The sequence below is a fragment of the Nymphalis io genome, chromosome 24, assembly GCF_905147045.1.
Source record: "Nymphalis io chromosome 24, ilAglIoxx1.1, whole genome shotgun sequence".
Taxonomy (NCBI): domain Eukaryota; kingdom Metazoa; phylum Arthropoda; class Insecta; order Lepidoptera; family Nymphalidae; genus Nymphalis; species Nymphalis io.
This window is the reverse complement of record NC_065911.1, coordinates 8975285-9000464: the sequence shown is the minus strand read 5'-3', so window position 1 is coordinate 9000464 and position 25180 is coordinate 8975285. Positions and strand designations below refer to the sequence as shown.

Here is a 25180-nt window from a genome sequence, read left to right as displayed (position 1 = left end):
GTATAAAAAATATTTTTTGATATACCGCTTCGATGTCTAACTTAAAGTTTCTATCTCCAGGTATCCTTGCCGGCCACGACAACCGCGTGTCGTGCCTCGGCGTGACGGAGAACGGCATGGCCGTCGCCACCGGCTCCTGGGACTCGTTCCTTCGCATCTGGAACTAAGCCCCCACACACCCACACCGCCAACACCCGCCCCCACACCTCGTGCTGTACGTCAACTTTGAAACAGGCATATGATTGAAATAAATAAATACATTTTAAGAGGAATGAAATTTAAACCGTTATTGTTATAATGTATCGGGTTAAAATTTTGGAAAATTGTGTTCACCGCTTACGACTTGATGAAATTGTTGCAAGCGATTCGTTTATAAGAATAAAAACGAATCGCTTGTCTCGAACGATCGACGTGTCAAATATTATCGCTCAAATATAAGAAACAAATTTTGTATGTTAAATCGAAAAAATACGTCAAATTTCAAAGTTGACGCGCGCCACACACGACGCGCGCTTCGCTATCCGAACAAAATGGCCGAACACATAAAATGGCGCCTAATTTATAATTTTATATGAATATCGAAAGCGCGCGTCGCTTCATCCCAATATGATTGATGCGGTGCATGAATGGGTCGCGTAAATGCTTTTTCTATGCGAATATATATATATTTTTTATTTGATGAACCTACCGCGTCCCACTCATTTAAAATAAACCTTACCTCTTTATATATAAAGGTCATGTTCGAACGCTTCTGTGTTTAATTTCGCGGGGCGGTACTAGGCTGTAAGCTCGATGCTACTCTGATCTGATTACCAGTTCGACGCAATTTTAAACCCTGTCGCGACGTAATAGAGTCGTTTGTTTACAGGGAACGACTTTCTTCGCTTATTTATTGTATACATAGGATGACGCATTTAAGGGAGAATATAGTTAACTAAGTGTGAGAGATGTGTGTTTGTCGATCCACTGTTCATGATATATTTATATATGTAATGTACGATAGAATAGACCAGAGTCCGTCTGCGGGCGGATAGCGCGGTCCTTCTTGTTTCTTTTGATTGGTAAGTCTATATTTTATTTACCAAAACGTATAATTAATTATATAAAGTTTTCATTTAAAATTAAATTGATAACAAAGTATTTTTTTTATATTTTTGCGAACGAAATCAGTTGCATTATTACGATCTATTTTCACGTTTCGAGATTTGTACATAACGCTGAAGAGGAAACTTGAAATACCTAAAATAATACTAAAAAATGTTATCCTTTCCAGATACAAACGTCGCACAAATAAACGTGAGTGCATAAAGTATCGTCTCTTACTAAAGAACCAAATATTAATATAATCAATGTGTAATTTATTGTATGGGAATTTGTTTGTCGCTATATACTTATATATATACATATATTTATATTAAATGATTAATTCTGGGCTAATTTATGATTTTGATTATATTTTTTTTAGATAAGATTTACTCCGTTTATGTAACAGATCGAGTTCATGTACAGATTTCTGATTGAATCAACATTTGCTCGTATCTCGATTTTTATACGAATATTTTTTAACACAATTTCGGTTACTCGACTCTCGATTGGTCATTAACCTCGTAAAAATGGCGGAGTCTTAAATGTTGCCAACACGATACGGGTCTACCATGTTAAGAAATATTCGTATGAAAATATTAAAATTCAGCATAGACGTAAGTAGGGCGATTTGTATCTCGTTTACAATAAACAGTTTTAATAATTGGTATCGTTTGTTATCTTTCTACAATATCCATATTAAATATGTAAATTATAACGGAAATTGTTCAACTGAAATATTGAACAGTTTTCGTGAGTAAAATGAGAATTTTCGTATTTAAAATTTGAGGCATTGAGATTGTCAGTAATTATATGTGTAAAATGATATTTAATAAAAAAATAAATAGTCACAGGATATATAACTAAGTAAAATTAATTATCAATGTCGGAGATAATGAGATTAGAAAAAAAAATATCGCTGTAATTATTTTCATGAACATCGTTAAGAAATTTTCCACTTTTCTGAACTTAATGTTTATACCAGTGTATGTCAATATCGACTTTACGTCAGTTGACACACAATCTATATTAGTATGAAGTCACACGTGTATTATTCAATCGTGTTTTATACTTACGCTTCTCTGACTTGCACGTGGAAATGAATCAAAACAAAATAGTACTTATGTTCACTTAAATACGATTGATTATTGAAATCCTCAACTTAAAATAGGAATCGTTTTAAAATACACCGTGCAAGTGTCAAGAGGGAGTATAACAAATATTTATCGAGACGTAACATCGTGTCTCCGAGTTAATTTTACTAGACTAAGCTAGATATAGGAATGTAAGCGTTATTTCTAGGAATTTTTAACTTCAACATTCTGTGTTGCTATTTAAAAAAAATCGTGAACGGTTGACGCCATTTTTTTGTTGTTGTAACAATTTCGGTGAGTAATGTAACCTCTGTCGCAGTATTTGTTTGCAGTAAGCACAAATGTTTTTTTTTTTTTAATTGTAGGTTGGCTTTTTTAGATCGATGGATGGTTGTCGCGCGTTTATTTTCATTTTAACTTAAGCCTTTTTGTCTAGATAGGTTACAATGTAAAGTGTAGGTGTTTATTGTTAAGGCAAGCGCGGGCAGACACGTCTACACACCAAAAGGTTTACGTGGATATAATATATGCTTATAATTTATCGCACATATAATAACCAACCCTTTGGTATGTAGGTTCAAATATATCATGCTCAATTGTAAAACTTCTCGTCATAGCACAATATTTTGGAAGAAAAATTACTGGTTTTTATATAGTTTATAAATTCCGTACTCACTTTTTTATTCATTGAACTAAGACTTCTAAAGACAAGAGTGGTTATTAGAATGGCATATCAAACGAAACGCACCGCCATTTTGTATTAAAAGATTTCTCACTGACATGTTCGTGACATTCTTTTTTTAATTTATCTTTTTCTATACTCTTTCCATTCAACAGATAGATTTATATTACGCATGAATATATTTGTCTATGTGTAAGGATGTTTTGCATTATGGACGATGTTTTTTTTATCTGTCCAATTCGAGAACTGTCAAGGAAGGCGGGAAAATTGTCACGAAACGAGCCGTCACGTTGGACAGATAAAGGAAGGCCATTATTTAAAGTTAGTTCTTGTCTGCTAGAATACGCCTAGAAAATAAGACTTTTTTAAAAATAAAAAAAAATTGTTTTCTACTGTATTGGCTTCTTTTCAAATCGGTATAAGATAAAGTACGATAACACTATTATTATTAATATATATATGAATATTTAATGGATAGTTTTTATTGCTCCTCTTTGGTTTATATTTTCTATTATGACCAATTTTTCTCACTTTTACATCGTCTTATTGGAAAGGACTGCCATATTTTAACCTGTTACTATATAACTATAATGTAAATCTTAATTAAAAACGGGGCTTGATGCGAGCACACCTCAGATAGGCTTAATACGAGGTGGATTTTTCGGTCGTTCAATAACCTTTATTGATACCGTTATAAGGTTCATTATATACTGAATGTGAAATTAATTCGATATATATGATATGGAAAATGTATGTCCCGAAACGTAAGACCTATTCCTTTGACACTTAATATTTAAAAAAAAATATGGATTTTTTTTTTGTATAAGTTAACTTTTATTTGCTAGTCCACGTCTTGATATGTTTAAAAATAATTATTCTTAGTGGTGTAATACTAATTATAATGTACTGTGTAATATATTTTTTTTAGTTATTATCAATAAATTAAAATTTGTTTATTTTATTTGGTCTTTTTTTGTGATGGTCACCTTGAATTAAATTACCTTTGCTATTTAAGAGAGCTTATTTTAATTATGCGGTTGCTAACACATCAGAGACAATATTTATGGCCTAACTTAAAACGTTTCTTAGCGGCTGTTTAGTTTAACAGTTTCTCTCTTTCTGTCATCAAAGATTTGAAATTCGTAAGAATAAGACAGCATTGTTTTATAAGTCACCCGTAAAACAATGTTTATAAGTAAAGGCGTTACATTTTTTTATAGTTATTAAAATTGGCCATTTCATTACCTTGTTGTTACGACAACGGTATCTTATATTATAAATATAAATTTTATAATATAAGTTATTCAGCAATCAATGGGCTATTGGATATAAGCTATAATTCGATCGATATATCATGTAAAGTTTTGAATTTTATATCTAACTCAAATGCTCAAACATGTTCGGGAATTTCTATGATGTGTGACTAAGCTATTTGTTATATTGATTTTGTATTTAACGTACTTTGGAAGTTAACTTCTCATTTTCAACGACGTTATTTTGGTACTTACAATTTAGTGACATTTGCTGTCAGGAGTGAGATGCCGCTACTACGTCATGAAGATATGCTTACTCCACGTAACAGAAGGAACCTTGAAGTTACCTTTATCGTTAAATCACTCATTTGTCAAGTTATGTTAGCTAGTTAAGGGGTAACAGTATAACATTCATAAATAGAATACTGAAATCATAATCCTCCTTTTGGCTTCGCCGCAAATCGTTAAAAACAGATCTGCAATAGATCACGTTTCAAACAAAAGTACCTATACACTTTTTTTTCGCTAGCAAAAAGCATTACGCGTTTCCCCTACGGGAACAGTGTAGGAGTATGTGGGGCTCGCCGGCGTCCAAGGCGCCGAGCGCGCCGCGAACATCGGAATACCTATTAAAAAACCAGCGGTACCCTTTCCGTCTTAACGAGGACCACCTGGTAGTAAAAAAAAACCTATACTCATACCAATCGAAGATGGAATAATGATAAACAAACCTTATATTTGCATATTTCATGCTATATGCTAATATCCCTCTGCTGTATTATACACTACAAACAGTTCTTGATTAATTTACCTTAATTTATAATACAACACTATTTAAATAATTAAAGCAATGTGTCAAAATATAATTTATACCAAGCAGATATAAATTATACTTGACACATTAAAACAATTTCATAAATTAGTTTGTAATGAGTTTTCCACGGTAGCTCCTAACCTCAACTTCCAAGAATCCATTCTGAATATCATAAATAATTCAAGATATCGACCAATGCTATCAATTCGATGTTAAAATTGTTATTTGTCTTTACTCCTGTATACAATTAATGGTCGAAGGAATAGAACCAATCAGTTACATTGTAATTACGTCAAATATATTTCATTGTATTTTTCACGATTTTCTGAATGGAAAACGTAATATATAATTTGCGTTTTAATACGAATTTTCAGTTTACATAAACTGTTTCGTACGTGTCGATAGTGTGTTAAATATGTGAAACAAATGTTGGCAGAGATTCATGAATTTTCGGATGCATGTCTTTTTAATATTACTGAGGAACTTCGATCTTATATACATTGTAATAAGAGATAATATTTAATGGTATAATGGTAAGTATACTAAGTTTGGGCCAAGAGCAATAATTTGTGCTAATTTGTAAGATGAAAACAAGTCTGTAACCGTCTGCATAATATGAAGTATGGACTGCATGCTTTCTATTGGCAATTCGACAAGGTTAGCCGGGAATTATAAATCTTATCTATATATCATATAAATAAAGTTAACGAGTTTGTTTGTTTAAACGCGCTAAACTCAGGATAAAGGAGGAAACTAGTCGGATTTGTTAAATGTTCTTGCGTTATATAACCCATTTATTGCGAAAATTGCCTAGGTACTAATATTAAAATGCGAATTTAACTCTGTATGTCTGTTACGCTGTTCAGGACTAAACCAGAACGGATGTTAAAATTTGGTACACAGCTAGCTTGAACCCCAAGGACGGATATAGCTTTTACGTAACACCTGATCCCCCAATACATGGGCACCGGGTTGAAACTAGTAAATTGTAACATCACGCTCCAACGCACGGTGGCATAGCAGTAATGCTTAAAGAGGGTGAAACCACGTAGGACTGCTAGTAAGTCATAAAACTATTTAAATTGAAGTATATGCGTATTGTCAGATAGGATTTCTGGCTAATGGGGTACGTGACGTATAAAGTATTCGTAACATCTTTAAAGGTGCATCTGCAGCTACCCAAAGCTACTCAAGCTTTAACCGCAATATAGCGTTTTACTTTAATTAAATAAAAATTATGTTATAAGTTAATTAATAAAAAAATAACCTTTTAAACTTTGTGGGAAGTCCAAAGTTTATTTATATTATCTGCTTTATTTTAAAACAAAACGTACATATGAATCATAATTCATAATAGTTCTTCAGGTGTTGGTGATACGGCCATGTGTCATGTCAGCGGCGTGACGCGAGGCACGTAGGACGGTGTTTCTTTTGGGATGCGTTTTGTAACTCTAACATATAAAAAAAAACAATGATAATATTCTTGTATAATTGTTATGTATCATAGTAAATAGTTACTTATAGAAGTTTTCCTTAGGTCAATATTGACCGCCTCGTTGGTCTAGTAGTATGATATAAGGCCGCAGACTCTGGGAGGCCGGAGGTCCTGGGTTCAATTCCCAGGTCGGGTCAATAAAAAATTATTGGGTTTTTCTGTCAGAAAATTCTCAGTAGCAGCTCGGAGTCTGGAAGTTGGAAGTGTGTACACTCTCGTGCCTCGGAAAGCAAGTAAAGCTGTTGGTCCTGCGCTTGAACTCTTTCCTTTTTTTATTCCACCACGTTGCTTTAATTCCGCAGATTTTAATGTTATAATTGGCAGATTTTTATCCGACACATGTGGGTTTCTTCACATTGATTTCAATATTTTAATACATAAATACGTGTTTGAAACCAAACTTAAGATTCGCGTGTTCTGGTTACTAGGCCACCTCGCTCGGCGTGTACATTGTTTTACGAACACTGTTATGTACAGTTTTGGAAAACAATAAGAAAGTGAACCATGTCTTAACCTTGTGTATACCTAATTAATCCGCAAACACAGCTGACAGTGAAAGTCGTGATTCACGGTTTGCGACACCGCTTTATGTATTATCTTTTAAATTGACAGATAATTAACATATTAATTTATCGTAATCTATGTTAAAGTCCAATATATGTACCTAATGGCATCATGCTAGTCAGCTGTCATATTTTGTGAAAAAAATACTTTAATGGAAAGGTTTTTTTTTAAATTTCATATATAATTAAATGATGCCAAGAATCATTAAATATGAAATTTCAGATATCGTTTTCAATAAAAAAATTAAAAAAGTTTTTTTCTAAATATTTCATTTATATTTCTTGTACCTATGTATATTGAAGTATTCAATCAAAGCACTCATTTAGTAAAGTTACAGCTAGTAAATGTCATTTTTATTTTATGTCCTTTTAAAAGAGGGTTACTCGATCGGTTGCTCGAATACGAGTTAGTAGGTACATACATTCAGATGATGAAGATGAACAAACAAAATGAATTGCATAAAAACTGCATGCAACATGAGAACATGTTCTTGTCAGTAAACGAATCTATATCTGAAAAGTTAGTCTGTACATTCATGAAATTTTCATATATTACCATATATACATAGTAAAAAACAGCTGTTTAAATAGGTACCTAGTTTCCGCCCGCGTAAGAGAGAGGAGGCGGTAGGTACCCTACTGACAACACACTGACAACGTGTATGCCAAATTTCATGATGATCGGTTTAGTAGTTAAGACGTGAAAGCGTAACAAACAAACAAACTCACATTCGCATTTATAATGTTAGTAAGTGTCATTGTCCTTTTTTAACGACAATAATTGTAGAATGAAGTTATTATATTTTACATGTATTAGGTACCCAGGAAGTTATTTACTCGGTAGCACCTCTCTCGTACGTTATTCTACAGCCAAAAATTAATATATTAATATGTTCCGGTTTAAAAGGTGAGTAAGCCAGTAATCATAGGTAGTCTGGAAAGAGAAAGAAAGAGTTCATAAATGACCACTTCTCAGCCAGACATTGCACTGATTGAAAGAAAGTGATTGTGTATTGATTTTTATTTACCATGTATGAGAGAAAAATAATGAGTAATATATTTTATCATAAATACAGATTACGTACAATATGACTGGCGTAGCTTCATATAGTTACGATAGTCTAGAGGCAGGGATATGGCTCACGGCTAGAGTGAGCTTTCGAATGAATGAGACCAGCCATTGCAAATTGCAAATTCTATTTTTGAACAACAAAAATATTGCAATTTTTTTAAATCATGAAATAAAATTTAATTAAGCTAACTTTGAATTAGCCTTTTAATTGCGTTTATTTATTTAGTTATGTATTTAGATATATTTCCATAATAAATGCACGCACGTAACCCTCTTTTATATTCCATAGATATTATCGAACAAAAATTGTTTTTACAATTTAGACTAAATTCACAATAATTAAAACATGTACAATGTAAAATTTTCTATAAAATTGTAAATATGAATGTTAGCTTCGTTCGATGGTGAAACAACGTAGACGCAGCGCTCGGACCAAATTAGACGTTGGCACTGCGCGCAGCCGCAGCCGACTACTGCGGCCATCGACTCTGATTGGATTGGACATGTAAAAAGTAATGATTAGGTAGACTTGAATGGACATTTTAAAAATATGTTCTTGAAAGTAGGCCACCACCCATAGTAGCACTGCAAGAAATATTAACCATCCGTTACATCGCCAATGCACCTTGGGAATTAAGATATTATGTCCCCTGTGCCTGTTACACTGGCCTACTCACTCTTCAAACCAGAACTCAACTATACTAAGTATGGTAGAATATGTGGCGTTGTGCGTTGGGTACGTTTCACCCACTGGCCAGGCGTGCATAAAGCCCTACCACCAAATAAGGAAATGTGTGTGAGTGGAAAGTTAAGCTCGGTATGCTTTATGTTATAATTAAACAATTTTTCTGATACAACTCAAAAGAGAGCTAATATAAACAATATTTATTGTTATATCTAATTTTAAGTGTTTTGAGATTTTAAATTTATGTAAAGAGAAAAAGTGTAAAGTTTTATGTTTTAGCTATTTTATGGAAAAAATGCGACACGCCAAATTATCACTGCTATCAGTTAAGATTTAATACCTAAAAAATCTATGTTATTTTTACTTCTAAAATTACTCTTTCAACTAAATGTTTTCTTGGGATCGTTAAATTTGAATATTGATAAGAAATAAGTATAAAAAATGCAACAAAATAATTTCAGTCAAACATTGCATATATAAAAGTTGCACTAAATTCATCCATGTAATTTTAATCCCCGAAACGATTTCCGAAAAGGTTTTACTGAATAAAAATGTTCTTTATGAAAATCCTTAACTTATTGTCACCCTAATCCAAACGGAGCTTTTCTACGGGTTATGCAACATGATTTCAGACGTATTAGTCCGTCAGAAAACTTCGCAGAGATAACAACAAGTGGCCCCAAATAAGTGCGGTGTGTGTAGTGTCCTTTGTGCGTGTTATTGTTACGAAATTTTGAGGTTATGTGTGCGCGAGGGAGACGTTATTGATATGTATTTATTAAATACAGTTTATAAATTTTTATTTACAAAATTTAATTAAAAAAAAACATTACGTATATATTTTTAAGGAAGTATTGTATCATTTCGAGAATTTATTTCGGTTCAAAGTTCGAATATTCCAATTCATATAAAAGTTTATGTTAAATTAAAGCCTCATTTTCGTCAAAATATGCAGCCAATATTTACGTGACCCCATTCATTTATCGTATTCAACGTTCAGTTGAATTGTAAATTAAACATTTTATATATCATAACGTCGACGATAAAACCGAGTTCTTGAAATCGAAATCCAAGCTGACTTTAACTACAGTATATTCCTAAATATATTTTGAATGTAACAAGTGATTTTAATAGAACATTTCATGGATATGTGTTGGCTATAAATCTACTTCAAAATGTTAATATGTTGTTTGTAACGTGCTGACGTATATATTGCTATACATTTGTATTAATAATTTGCTATTAATAACGTTATTTTAATGTTTTTAATCACTATATTTTAAGTTACTTATTTTTTTTTATAGTGGTACTTCTTTGGGTTTGTTGACCGAGATTTGTCTAACATGTGTAATGTTAGAGAGAAAAGTATCTGACACAAAAAGGACTTTTGCTACGTGTACTAAGTTCTACTTCTACTAAAAATCTATTGCATTTATCTAAAGTTTAGACGATCCTTAGGTAGATAATCATAAGTTTTATGGACACATATGGATAGAAATTGGATTCAATATTAAATACTTGAAATGATTAATATTACTGATTCTATTGGCGTTTTTTTTTTTATATATGTACAGTAACAGACTGTTAATGTCCCACAGCTGGGCTAAGGCCTCCTCTCCCTTTTGAGGAGACGAAATATATGTATTATGTAAAAAATAGCGGTATATTTGAGGTTAGTGACTCCATTATATAATAAATTAAAATTGTCAAAACGATCTTGTACTAAATAAAAGTCTGAATTCTATAAAAACTTACAAAGTTTTATAACCAATCGTTGAATTTAGGTTAAACCTATTATTAAGGTTTAGAGAACGTACTTTTGCAGCAGTTACAGAGAAATGTAAAAACTAAAAACATCATTGCTCATTTCGTAAACAAAACGCGTAGATTTCGCCCGGTAACAGTTTTATAGTTATTTTCAGCGCAATCGATACAAAACAATATACGACTTTATTACTAATAGCAAAAAAGCTATTATTCTCTAAAATCATACGAAGAATTTTGGATAAATTAACGTTGAAATTTAGCGTATCGAAAATATACTACTTAATCTACACTGGTAGAAAAAAAGGCTCATTTAAACACGTAAAATAATATGAAAATATCGTTTTATTATTGTATTTTAAAAAATAACGTCTCCTTGGCGCAACAAACATACGAACATTACTCATATCTTTTTAAATTTACCGAACTTTGACGTCAATGTTCACGTTACAATTGCAGTGATAAACGAAAAGAAGAAAAATCGAATTAATTAGTTGGAGTGAAACAGTGATATCGAACAGGCAGTGATAAAAAGAGACGGAAAATTAACAATGATGACAATTAGCGAGAGTCAGTATTCATCGAACAAAATGTCCAGTATTCACAAGATCAACGACCGTGTCGTGCACAGGGACAGCTTCGACGACGTCAAAAGTTCTTCCAGCGTCAACAGTTCGCTCATCACGAAACGAGGCTTTAAACCTTCAGATATGTTCGATCCTAAAAAAAAAGAGTTCTTAACGAACCTCAGCTATAAATTGTTCCCTGTAAGTTGGGTAAGTTACATCTTTCCTTTTAGACCTAAGCACACCTAAGCTTCTAACTGGTGTACCGCAAGGAGTCGCATTGGGTTCTATTTTTTCGGTATATATGAGTTTGTTATTATATATTTATATTAATTTAAGTATTATATATATATTGTAGTTAGATTAATAGTTAACTAACTTGTTTGACGGCACAATAATTAATATAGGAATTACTAGGATTTTATAACTAAGTCAAACTTTGGTGAAGACATACTTATTCATGATTATAAATTATATTTAAATGAAGCGTATTAATGTTTAGGAAATAATGGACATGAGAGTTTTGTTAGTGTTATAATTAAAGTTAGTATTAATTATTTAGAATCCATCACATTTATTGCGACTGCATTTAATGTTTCTGGCTCGTCTCCAGGGGTTGTGGAAATAGATTGTTCCTTGAACGCATTCAGGTCTAACAATTGTTGTTATACTTCCAATGTGGGTAGATGACAAATCACGTCTGACGAGCATTATTTAATGTATATTTTATAGCACTTTATGACATTTTAACTTCTACCTAATCACGTTAATTAGGAAATTAGAACATTTTTAATTGATGTAATAATATAAATTGTTTGTATTTGCTTGGAATAAAATAGTAATGGATTCTAAGCTCTATAATTTCTTAAACGAATTCTATTACACAATATATTAAGTATATTTGAAACATAGGAATGATTTTCCGTCTATAATGTAGTGAAATCTCTACTATAAACTATAATTTATACGTTTCAAAGTTGACTCTGCTTAATGTAATCGCTTAGCTCATGAGAAACCAATTTCGTTTCCGATGCGACTGACAGATATGTTAACTTTAACGAAAATTCATCGAACTTGGCGAAAAGTCAAAAAGTTTGTTCAAAAAGTTTGTTTAATAGGCCGAGTCTGCTTCCTCATACTGAGACATATTAGATCGAAATAGCTTCGAAGCTTAGAAAATGAACAAAAAAAAACTTGGACGTTCGTAATGTTGATTGCGGATTGTCGCATTCTTCGTGTATTACTCTAGAGATGGATGGAGATTAGTTTTGAGAAAACAATCGACGAATGAATAATTTCATTAGATCGACTTTGTCAATTGACGTCTATTTTGATTTCATTTGCACCATATCATTTACGTTATATGATTATTTTTTTCGTTTATTTGAGTAAATCGTTTATATTTTAATTTATCTTTAAAACTGGTTTTGGAGTTTTGATATTTCACTGATAGAACATAATCATTATTAAAATACATTAAAGATTAAGACGCTAATTTGATAACCTATTAAATTGTTATAAATACTCTTTGCATAGTATTGTAAACAATTTACTTCTTGTATTCATGTTGTTGTAGGACATACATAAATGCAGTCGCAATGATCATAATCGGTCACGGTTTAGTTAACTTCAAAAGACGTATTATAGTGCATATGTGTGTACGCAAACGCAGGTGCAGTATATATTTACTCACTCTCATAATCCGATGTGACGGAAATCCGACACGATCGGAAAGAGTGCAATGATCAAGCGCAGGACCAATGGCGTTACGTGGTTTCCGAGGCACGGGAGTGCACTTGCAGCTTCCAGAACCGGGCTGCTATTGAGATTTTTTCGACAAAAACCCCAATAACTGTTTTGATATCTACACAATAGATCAACGAGACAAATTTTTAACTAAAAAATGACGCACGGCTTTGTCTAATAAAAGGTAATTAGGTCCGATATTTTAATATTTGTTTATCTTTAATAACATATAAATACATTTTAATACAAATCACAATTAAAATGAACGAGAAACTGGTTCCAATTAACCACGTGACTGATTAAAAATATAAACACAATCTATACATTAAACACTAATAGTATAAAATCAAAATACTTTATTCAAAATGGAAACATTACACTTGCTTATTGATAGTCAAACTAGAAACTACCATCGGTTCGGAAAAGGAAATATATAAATAGAAGCCTGTGAATGTCCCACTTTTGGGCAAACTCCTCTTTCTTTCTAAAGGGAAGGCTTGGAACCAATGCGGATACTGGATATACACGTGGTAGAATTTCATACGAGACATGCCGGTGTCCTTACGATGTTTTGTTTCACAGCAAGAGATGAATTTTAAACACAAATTAAGCGCATGAATAGTCAATGGTAGCTCGGGTTTGAATACGCATTTTTGATCATGATCCGGCTTAAAATAAAAACATATTTTACAACATATAAAACTGAACACCATTAAGAAACAACCTCAAAAAGTGCGTCATAAGATTCCTTCTCAACTTCCAATACTATATTTTGGTCCATCATTGATTTCAACGACTTAAATCGATCGGTAAATGTACACGGGCTTTAGAAATTACTAGAGCCACTCATTCCTCATTCAACGATTGTTTTGATTGACTTGAAAGTATACAACGAATTCGACCTAGCAGTTTTGTCCTCATTCCTCGCTTGGGCATTGAACCGTATCACGCCAACGCGTGCCGTTTTTAAATAATAAAAAATGCAAAGTGATCAGTATTTATAGATAATGTTGAATATGTAAAATATATGTTATAACTGTACACAGAGAAACAACTAGCAGACTGAACGGATGAGCGTGGCGTCATGTTTTATGATTGGCAGGTTTCAGGACGATATATTTTTTTATTATTGTTTTTGTAAGAAAGAAACAGCGTAGACATTTGAATAGCATAGCTCTCTTGCTAATAATAATATAAGCACAAAATAAAATAACGTGTTAGAGGCATCAATAGGCACGGCAGCATCTAGCTTGATATTTACTCATATAAGCTATACAATAAGCTAAAAAACACAAAGAAAAGTAAGATTAAAAATAATAAAAATATATATTTCAACCGAATATACTTTAATGTTTTTTTGAATTTTGAATCGCTAAATGCATTTGCATTTTTTATTATTGTATTTGTATATGAACCCAGCCTGGGTACTAAACCTTCATCAGTACTATACTACCGCCACAGGTCAACAATGTATTGATTTTGTTCAACAATTGTATTTTACGTAATCTAAGCGTGAGTTTCACAATTTCTGACAAGTGGTTTGTTTAAAAAGTTAAACATAACAATAAGCTTCGATGTTTAAAAAAAAAGCAATTTTTTTTTAAATGGTACTCTCCTATATTTTTTTGGCTGTTATAAGTTTAGTGCTTAGTTCTTACAACTTCAATGTCTGTGTGTGGTGACTACTTCTCATCATTCATAGAAAAAGCCATGATTGGTACTAAGTATATGATAAGGCTTTTTACCATAGATTTTACTTATATAAACTACTCTTTGAATAATTATGTCACAATAATAAATATAACTAACAGTTTTATTTGGCTATTATCTAGGTTAGGATGGTGTTAGGCGTGAATTAATTTAATTTTAAGATGGACAGTATCAGGCAATCACACGGCTGTTTGGCTCTGTTACGCGTCTCCGTGATAATGAGGGACTACATTGACGGATGGTTTAATTACATGGTTTGGTTCAATCTTGTTACGCAACTAGTTTATATACATAGTTTATGTACATCATTTCAGAATCCTTAAATAGTTAATATATTTAAACTGATTAAGTACACTTTTTATTTACTTACTATTAAATTAAAGTTATTAAGTTAGGTATTTGACTTAGGATTACAGTATTTTTCTCTAGGTTTGTTTTTATTAATTATATAATTATATATTTTTTTATCGAATAGGTAGACGGACGAGCATATGGGCCATCTGATGGTAAGTGGTCACCAACGTAAATAGACATTGCCATTGTAAGATATGTTAACCATCGCTTACATCGCCAATGCGCCACCAACCTTGGGAACTAAGATGGCATGTATCTTGTGCCTGTCTTACACTGGCTCACTCCCCTTAATAACGGAACACAACAATACCAAGTACTGCTGTTTTGCGGTAGAATATCTGATGAGTGGGTAGACCTATCAAGACGAGCTTGCCTAAAGCCCTGTCACCAGTAAGTTATATAGATTCTAATTACTAGAGTACACCCGAGGCTTCGCCCGCACGTTAAGTAGGAGAGACAGATTTTGCTGTTGTTATAAAAAAAGATAATACAATTATGCGAAAAATAATTAATTATAGTTTCCTAGAAATAAATATTAATTATATAGAGCGAGAGGGGAGATGGCGCAGTGGCTAGAACACGTGAATTTTAACCGAATATAGCGGGTTCAAACCTGGCCTGCGCTTAGTTTTCATGTGTTTAATTTGTGATTATAATACACACATATATCGTGAGGATAACTAATGTGTTGGACCGTCAATAGCGTAATGGTTTACGGGTCTAGCGATATAAAAGCCGCATGATGTTATTTCTTTCAAATCTGGAAGCCTATGTTCAAGAGGAGATTACATTTGCACAGCAATAGAACATTTAAAGGCTTTTTACATATGCCATTAATTTTTAGGTACAAAACCTATCATTAGAGATTAAAAGTAATTACTGTTTAACTCATAATTCAAACCTGAACAAAGTGTTACTGTATGGCGTTTACCTGGTGATTGGTTCGTTGGTGTGAGTACAAAGTACTTCTATTGGCGAAAAATTTAAAATAAATCTCGATAAATTTTCGATTATTTAATCAGTACAGTAATTCGATATTAAAGCTGGCCATCGTGAAAAAATACGTACTGATCTGAGTGGTAGGTACTTATTGTTATTTCTATAATACACGCAACTTCCTATTTAATTTAATATCGAAGCCGATCAAAGAAGATTTTATAAAATACGACCTCGACTACAAAATTTGTAAAAAAACGTAATTTTTATTCATAAATTAAAATGGCAGCGCATGGCATCACCCGTTGGAAACGCGCCAAAAACATCGTCAAACAAACTCTTTGATTTGTCGCTATGCAACCTATTTCTAACGTTACTACGACCGCACATACAAGATTTAAAAAAAAACCATATTGATAGCATATCGGTTTTAAATAATTATTTACAATTATTCTAATGTTAAAACAGAGTCAGCACGGTGTTTGAGGAGCTGACAATCTCGTGATGCTTAAACGCGTCTTATTTATTCCATCGTTGTTGTCGTTTTCACGGTTGCATTACAAAGATACAAACATGATGTTTGTAATTAAAATAAGTGTTAAACATATATATCTATATTACCTAAATATTTATACAACTATTTCATTAAAAAGAATGCAATGGAGCTATAAAAGATTAAGAATTAAAAACAATAAAAAGGATAAACTTAATTATTAATTAAATTAAAAAAAAAGCTTAAAGATAAATAATATCTAATCTCAATTATCAACCTTGTCACGACCGAATCCCAGGAATTACGTAAGAAGACGTACTCCTCCTACCTCCTAATAAGAAGACGTACTCCTACCTAAGGAGCTCTTGAAATTACTTGGTTAATTAAAACAAACCTGGAATTTATTTATTTTAATCAAATAAATAACACATTAATTCTGTAATTAATTTACGACAGACGAAAATGTTTGTCATAATTTATTACGCTTTACAAACACTTCAAATAATTTTGATGGATGATTTTTAATCTGTGTTTAGAAATGTTTTAAAAAAGTCCATTAATTTATTATTAATTATAATTTATTATACACTGGCCGCCAAAAAAATCGACCCACCCGTATTTTTTTACTTACAAAGTTGTTATCTTAACTATGCGACGACCTAGGTGGATTGTTTTACTTATGGGACATACATTTAACATTTTATTACCCACTTGATATTGATTTGGAGGAGTTGTAAGTGTTTTGAGGATATTTGGAATATTTTTAAAGTATTGATAAGAAAACGTTACTTTGTGCACAAAGTGCATGGTTAGTTTATTTCCAGTTCTTAACGCGGAGTCATCTCGGTTCGATGTTTATTATTGATTAAGTGTATGAAACTTTGTTGAAACAATAATTTTAATAAGTTTAAACATAAAAAATGGATACTACTGAAGCAGAAGCTGCTCAAGTCGTAGCTCTTATTCATGAGGGGTTAAGTCAGCGAAATGTGGCTAGAACACTAAAATTAAGTCGTTCAGCGGTGCGAAGAGTGTACAAACGCTACTTGGGAGACTGGGGAGTATCGCCGGAGACCAGGATCTGGCAGCTAAAACGTACGGTTCGAGCACGAAATCCAATTCCAGAAACCCTGAATCAACTGGAAGCTGCCCTAACTGAAGAATGGCAACGGACCCCACAGGAAGACATTAAAAAGCTAATCAGGTCACTTAATAGGCGTATGCAGGCAGTGATTAGGTCAAGAGGAGGAAACACTCCCTATTAAAGTAAGATTTAGGCACCCAAATTTAAAAACAAACGGCATAATCGTTTTGTACACAAAAAAATAAAATTGCGTAAAATTTTGTGTTTTCGTGTTTTGTCACATATTTACCTAAAAACCTATTTTTTGCGCACTATTTCTGTTTTTGTACAATCCTACAATTGCATTTTTTCATTATCAATCTTAAAAATATAAATATGTGGTAGTTTAAAACCATACGATAGCTTTTTTACAAAAAATGTAGGTGGGTCGATTTTTTTGGAGGCCAGTGTATTAATTGCGTATATTTATTACTTTGCAAACTATAAAATGCTCGGTGACTTGTAGCGTACTAGTACTAATCAACGATATTAAGAAACCATAGACAATTTACTACTTTTTAATGGTTGACATAATAAAAACATTAACAGGATGCTGTTTTTCTTTTTAAATATATTATATAACTGTATCAATATCCAACAGAACGATGTGGACGTTCCCAGCAGCGAAACAATACTCCCGGAACTTATTGCTGTAAGACCAAAAGAAATTGTACTGATTAGTTACATCAATTGTAAATACGTCAATAGAATTGAGTCAATAAAAATATTATTCATTGTTAATTATATATTAGTTTGTTTATGTAAGAGTTTTGTTATATATCTAACATTTTCACAGCTTACATTTAACACTTACTAAAATACATTATTTTAACGATAAAACCCGCTTAATTTTTCGCTATTTGAATTTATAAACGAATACATGTTCAATACTATAACGGCCTTGGGTATAAGCGTTGCTTAGCGTGTGATAAGTTAAACAATGCTTTGTCTTCTTCTTTCGAATGTCAAATCAATAGTGACAGAAAGAGAGAAATCAGTGTTCAAATAAACAAACTAAGCAACGTTTATAACTAACTGAAATTGTTTCCCGGCAACGCACTTGCACACCCTCATGTGCTGCAGGTGGTTGGTGGTAGTCACTTTTCATCAGGTGAACGCCAGTTTGCCCCTCTTACATAAAAAGGCTGATAGTGTATAGTTCTCGTAGAATTATGATTGTAAATCTTACAATATTTCATCCTCAGATACATTTTGTTTACAAGTCGCGTTTGAACATTCCATAAATCATTGTAATTATTCCAATAAGAAAAAAAGTAAGCATCAATTTTCATTTGCTGGAGGCCCAATCGCATCAAGTGAAAGCCTCTCTTTACTTCTATAAGGTCATCTTGTAATGATACACAAACAGCACCACACGACATCGGGGATTCTCAACCATTTTCGTGTCACACGTCCCCTTTTTATATTGTTATGATACAAATCAACTGGTATTGCTTGAAGAGCTTGCAGCTTCTGTTGAGTCAAGACTTATTAATGAATGTCCTCCAAACCGATTTCGGCCACGACGGCCAATCTCAAAAGAGATTAGCCAACTGTGCAGGAGATATTAGGACAAGAGTGCACAATTGTGTGCGCAAACACAGGTGCACTCTCTATTCCCTAACTCTCATAATCCGATGGGATGGCAATCCAATACGACCAGACAGAGTTCAGGCTGCGCCTGAACTCTATCTGGCTTTATGTGCTTTCCGAGGCACGGGTGTGTACACACTTCCAACTTCCAGACTCCGGGCTGCTACTGAGAATTTTCTGACAGAAAAAAACCAATAACTTTTTACTGACCCGACATGGGAATTGAACCCAGGACCTCCGGGCCTTACATCAAGCCACTAGACCAACGAGGCAGTCAAAAGACTTGTTAAAACTATAGTTTATCGTTTTATAGAGCCCTTTCTTAATGTCTCGTTGAGACACCCTTCCCTCTGAGAGGCATTGGTTGAGAAGTCCTGTTACATTTTTATGTTTCAAATATAAGTTGTCTCATTTTTATAATCATATTCCTCAAACTGAATTACAGGAAGATTTGGAGAACAAGCCGATTGTCGTCGGTGACAAGGAAGTCGATTTGAACAAGATTTTCACACCAGCTCCGGATGCTGAGGAACACATCATAAAAAAAGATCGCAAGTTTGGTAAGATTAAATGTTCTCTTGATATTAATTAATTTTTAATAGTATGGCTTTTTAATATACAGTCAGTTCATATTCGTAGTAGAAAATGTGTATCCAAAATAGTGGTAACTTATTGTTAAATATGTACATTCTTATTTTTCTATTCAAGTGTTTACTTATAGTATTGTTTGTGTACTCTTAATTTGTAAATCAAACAATAATGCGTGAAAAACAGAATAACATAAATTATAAAACGAGCTACATTAAAATACCTTAATTTTTTGTCTAACATTTTAATGTACAACAAATAAGTAGGCACTCTTAATACAGCGATACTTGAACAAAAATAGTCTGAGAATAAGATGTATCATACACTATTTCTATTCAAGTGCTCATAATCAAATCTAAACCAAGGATCACATTTAAAAATAACGGCCAATTATTGCCACAACGCGCGCCTCACGAACAACGAAGAGCAAGGCAAAACTTTTGGACTGCATTGCCGATATAAATAGTTTGAACTCGCAGCCTCACCTTCAACGTGAGATGTATCTACGCACCTTGTTCCATCAGCTATCAATTATTAAATAGAGAATTTGATTGAGAAGCGTAAATACAAGCTTATTGTTGTTTGTGTAATATTGATTTAATACATATTATAAGATTGGTGTAAATACTGAACATTATAATAAGCAATATAAGATTGATCCATTTGCGATCATTTCCTCTTGCTGCCAATAAGAAAAACATTCCGTCTTCCTTTGAAATTGTATATTCAAGGTCACCTTGTATTAAACAGAAGTGGCTGCTGGTTCGCTTTAATATCTATCGTACAGTTTATCGTTAGCACTTAGATAACGTCCGCCATTAGTTATTTATAGTAATATGGTCATCATTTATGTCTGTTAGTTGTTCTGATTGAACATTAATGGGATAATCTGTGGTAATGTTGAAGAAACTGTTGTGATTATACTTAATAAATAGAATACAGATATCTTCTGTCATAAATGTTTACAAGGTTAACAATTTTATTTTTTATGTTAATAGAACTTATAATACTAAATATTGTCTATGTTGCTAGTTTGAAATATTTTCATTTGACTTTCAATTCGTCATAACATTTCGATAAACTTGACATATTATATACAATGTTTTCAGAGAAAACCTTCGCATCATCAGCGTTCTATGTACCCGGAGTTCATCCAACAGTCAAGGAACAAATGGATCTTGCACGAGCGATCTCCAAATCCCTGTCTGACTCCAGCAATCACATGAGCAAGGGACAAAGCATGTACGTTAACAGGAAGAAACGATCCGTGAAGTGGGTGCATGAGGGGAGAGGTAGGTGTTGTCAAGGTGAAATTTTCATAGCCTTCTTGTCGTCAACGTCCGTAGCATAAGTTTTTCTGTTTAGAAATTCTTAGTTATAACTAGTAATCAAGAATTAAGAAGTTATTTGAGTTCTGTGTTTCGGGAAGTATGTAAGCCGTTATTTTTCCGATCGAGTTGGATTCCCGTCCGACCGGACTATGGCAATGCGAAAAAAGATATTGAACTTTATTGTCCCTGCAAAATCTCTTAGAGTTTCGTCCTAAATATTTCATATGCGGGCATGGGTTCTGGCTGTTTTAGTAGGTATTCAAATTATGGTAATTCAATCTTGCTACTAAAATTATTCTAATTCCAGGACGCAACACATCCAACACATGCGCCACAGTGTCGCCTGTTGCTAACCACGACACACCGTATCGCCCGCCATCGAGTCTGCGCAACCAAAAAACCTATCCGAAATCAGCTCTGAAACACACATCGAACTTACCAAAAATGGAGCCTTTCCCTGTAACACCGCCAACAATATCCATACAAGACATCGAAGTACAAGTACCGTTGGCACCTACGAAGTTAAACGACGTCTACGCATCGCCAAAAAGCCCGCGCTTGCCGCTTGTCTTTGGTCCGAATTACAACGTAGCGCCGAGAGGTTGGGGCGAAATGAAAGATTATTACCGGCCAGTGTCACTAGATGGCGTTGGTAATGTTAAAGCTGGTTACACGGATTATTAATAACATTTACCGATTGCAGATTAATTTTCAAACGATAATTTAAACGGATTGACAATAGATATCTATACGAAACAAAGCTGTTTTATGCGTTGTATTTTTAAGCGATGTTGGATACTCAATTAAGTATATTTAATCTGTTAAGAATATATATTAAAAAGTAAAGTGTTATTTTTAATTTACTTGATTTTTTTTGTAGTTTTATAAAAGTAAAACTAAATTCATTTTAGAATGATTTCAATTTGATAAGACAAATGATTGCATTGTTTTAGAGAAATTATTATTAAGCATTTAGTTTGTGTACCAAATATTACTTATTTTTGTTTATTATTATAGTTTATTAATAATTTTATCATAATCAGTTTTTTTTAAATTAACGTTAAAAATTAAAGTCTTTTGACTAGTCATATTTTATTGTGTAATTAAATAACACGCAAATAAAATGTTTCGTTAGGAACGTCATATTGCTTATGTTTTTTAATCTGTATGTATTGATATTGAGTAATTTTAATCTTTGATGTTTACCATGAGGTCGCTCTTTCTATACTGTCGAATAAAGGTAAAAACTCGTTTTTAAACATTTAAATATTATCGTTAAAAGCAGGCAACAGCAAAATATATAATAATTAATTTATTGTTTAATTCAAATAATTCTTTGATTCATCTTAGATATTTTGATTAAATGGTAAGTTAATTATTTATCTGTATAAAAAATATTTATTTTATGTGTCTGTGGTATTTTTGTTAAGCACTATATTTAAAATAAATCAAATAAGGATGTATAGTTTGTTTTTTTAAAAAACATCTTATTTAATTTTAAAGTAAGTTTAAATTAACATTTTTTTTGTTATTATCTATAAGTTATAAAATAATTAATACCACGCCAAGCGATCTCTTATGTTTTATAAATATTATCTGAAGAAAGAGATAAATACTATCGAAAGATAGAGAAACAACGTATTCCTTTTTGACGCACCATTAACAGCATAGACAAATTCTACAGAAAGAAGCAGATAAAGACAGAGTGAAATGAAGGCAATGTAATGTTATTTAGTCTAATTTATCGATCAATATTAAAATTTTAAGAGGGAACTAATTATAAACAAACTTTAAAGCTATTTGGATTTGCTACTTGACCCAGAATTATTGTAACTGTGAGTGAGTGAACCATGATCGACACGTAGCCGAATATGATTCGATACCAATAGGTCTTTTTTCTCTTCTGTATGCGGTATATGTGAATAATTCGTCAATTTTACTATTGGCATTTCGATTACATCCACATGAATGTCTATATTTTTTTTCCCTTTTCTGGCGTGTATCTACGCAATTTGAGCGCAAAATATTCTTCCAATGTATAAAATAGATGACACATATCATATGAGATTAATTAATGTCTATTCAAAAAGACACTTGTAAATAATTTAAGTTTGTAGCAATTCATGCTACCTTGAGAGGTGGCGTTGTACGTCCCTACTAAATCACTTTGTTTTCATTTTATAAAAATGAAAGCATTCATAAATAAATGTAGCGAAGACAATAATTGTGTAAAATTATTAGATCAGAAGCTTTTATTATTTAAATTTAATTTTCATGAATTTATTTTTATTTAGTAAGGTTTCGTTTATTAACAAGTACAAGAACTCTACAAGAGTACAATTATATTTGCTACGTATTTTAAGTGCACTATACAATCTATACTTATACTATTAACACGAACGTCTGTCTGTTACTTTTACGGCTAAACCACTGAACCGATTTGACGAAATTTGCTATGAAGCAATCTTGAATCCCAAGGACGGATATAGGCTGCTTTTATAAAATACTAATGCCCATATTTTGATTGGCCCGGCAGAAATTTATTTTTAATTTTTTTTATATAATTAAGGGGTAAACGATGCGTTGCGTGACGCATGATCTTTATTAATAATTATATATTCATTGTATTTCAAATAAATAACACGTGTACATCACGCCGTATGATCTAAGGTCATAACTACACAGAGACACTCATTGAGACGGTAAATATCTAAGATTTCTGTTCGAGATTAATGGACATTTTGACCGACTATCATGAAAATTGTATTTTTCACGGAGAAGTTTTCTATTCTTTTCAGTTTGTTATAACTCGACAGTAGATGGCGCTGCAACACATCACCGATACCGGTCAACCGACCGCCGCCATGATAAAATGTATATACAGGCAGTAAAACGTCTGCCGGGTTTTATTATAATATGTTCATTCATAAATCTTTTTTTTTGCTAAATGGTCGCAGCATAGATAATTAACCCTGTGATTTATTTAATAAAGACTATAATAAAATTCTTAAGTTAACTTAATAGTGACATAAATCTTAAAATATTTCGCCCTCATAATTTAATTTATAATGTTGCCATGAAAGGACAGGAAGGTTAACCTTTAAATGGTTACCCAAGTTATTACAGCATCCGAAATCTGCAGAGTGGCAGTCACGACTTTGAAAGTGCTTAGGAAATATTTCGCAATTTGTATGTTTTGTCGTTTCATGAGATTAAAATATCAAATGTGTCCGCGTCGTGTATTGAGCCTGATATTACTGGCCGCTTGGATAAAATATTGGTTATAATATTTACGAGCTGTTAAATAACAATTATTCCAGAATTTAAACAATCTGTCAACATGATTTATATGATATTATTGTACAAACTTTTGAAGTTTCTAAAAGTACAGTATATTTTATATATTATTTAATAAAGTAACTTATTCAAGATGGCCGCTTACATTTAAAATTTTGTCATGATTTTAATGTTAGGTATGTATTTTTTTAAATAATTATAATATAATTTAAATGTTAAATATATCAATATGATAAGAACATAGAACACATAAATTATAAATGAAATCGCACAAATAAGAAGTAAGAAATGTCTCATTTAACATTGTGTCGTCACACGCACTCGGAAACAGTCGTGTCGGCGGTAGTATATTTAAGACAATATTTTTAATTCAATACTTTTTAATTGTTATAAAAAATATTTCTTATAAAATTAAGTCCCAACAATAATATTTACATATCAAGTGTCACTTATCAAATCGAAAAATACCTTTTAATTGTTCTGTGACCGCATTTAAAAGTCTATTTCTTCTGTAACGAGAGTTATATGAACTAAACTAATTTATATATGATCATTCTATTTTTTTATTACAATCATTTTCATTCGAAATTCAAACTTTACAAATGGTGGTGGTGCAACTATAAAATAACATACAAATATTTAATAATTAATTTGTAATAGATACTTATAATAATAAATACTATTTTAAGTCAGTTGACATTATAATATACACGACAAGCTTTTAATTTCTTTTGGCCTTGATAATTTTTTATGATAATACGATTGCGTGTCATCTTCGCTAAATGTCATATTATAGAGAATTAGCCATTTTAGTTTCTTTAGAGGTAAGCACATCTGGGTCATTACAAAATTGACATTGAAGTAAAAAGTCAGATTTAATTCCCATTAAAGTCATAATCAAAATATAGTTTAAGTGGGTAAATTATTATAGGATATTT

General features: G+C 32.2%; 2 protein-coding genes across 9 annotated transcripts in view; both read left to right on the top strand.

Annotated features, from left to right (window-relative positions):
• Nucleotides 1–3820, top strand: part of LOC126777906 (guanine nucleotide-binding protein G(I)/G(S)/G(T) subunit beta-1) — a 28609-nt gene extending 24789 nt beyond the window's left edge. For both annotated transcript variants that reach the window (XM_050501206.1, XM_050501207.1), the window contains exons 8-9: nucleotides 61–1061; nucleotides 1274–3820. In XM_050501206.1, coding sequence (XP_050357163.1) covers nucleotides 61–167 — 107 coding nt within the window. In that variant the 3' untranslated portion in view covers nucleotides 168–1061; nucleotides 1274–3820. The remainder of the gene's footprint in view (nucleotides 1–60; nucleotides 1062–1273) is intronic.
• A 5561-nt stretch (nucleotides 3821–9381) lies between these two features.
• LOC126777909 (uncharacterized) lies at nucleotides 9382–22408 on the top strand. 7 transcript variants are annotated; one of them, XM_050501212.1, is made up of 6 exons: nucleotides 9382–9433; nucleotides 10965–11281; nucleotides 18035–18085; nucleotides 19472–19586; nucleotides 20724–20906; nucleotides 21253–22408. In XM_050501212.1, the coding sequence occupies exons 2-6, from the start codon at nucleotides 11057–11059 to the stop codon at nucleotides 21627–21629; spliced, it is 951 nt and encodes a 316-aa protein (XP_050357169.1). In that variant the 5' UTR covers nucleotides 9382–9433; nucleotides 10965–11056; the 3' UTR covers nucleotides 21630–22408. The 7 variants fall into 7 exon arrangements, with proteins under 7 accessions (XP_050357169.1, XP_050357168.1, XP_050357166.1 ...); XM_050501211.1 differs by having other exon boundaries at nucleotides 9386–9455; XM_050501209.1 differs by having other exon boundaries at nucleotides 9387–9451.
• Nucleotides 22409–25180: the final 2772 nt, after the last annotated feature.

Bases quoted from the DNA above. Each gene is read 5' to 3' on its own strand.
- LOC126777909 (XM_050501212.1), top strand. From the start codon at position 11,057: ATGATGACAATTAGCGAGAGTCAGTATTCATCGAACAAAATGTCCAGT. The intron at 18,086-19,471 runs GTAAGACCAAAA...ACTGAATTACAG, and splicing joins TACTCCCGGAACTTATTGCT to GAAGATTTGGAGAACAAGCC. The intron at 20,907-21,252 runs GTAGGTGTTGTC...TTCTAATTCCAG, and splicing joins GTGGGTGCATGAGGGGAGAG to GACGCAACACATCCAACACA.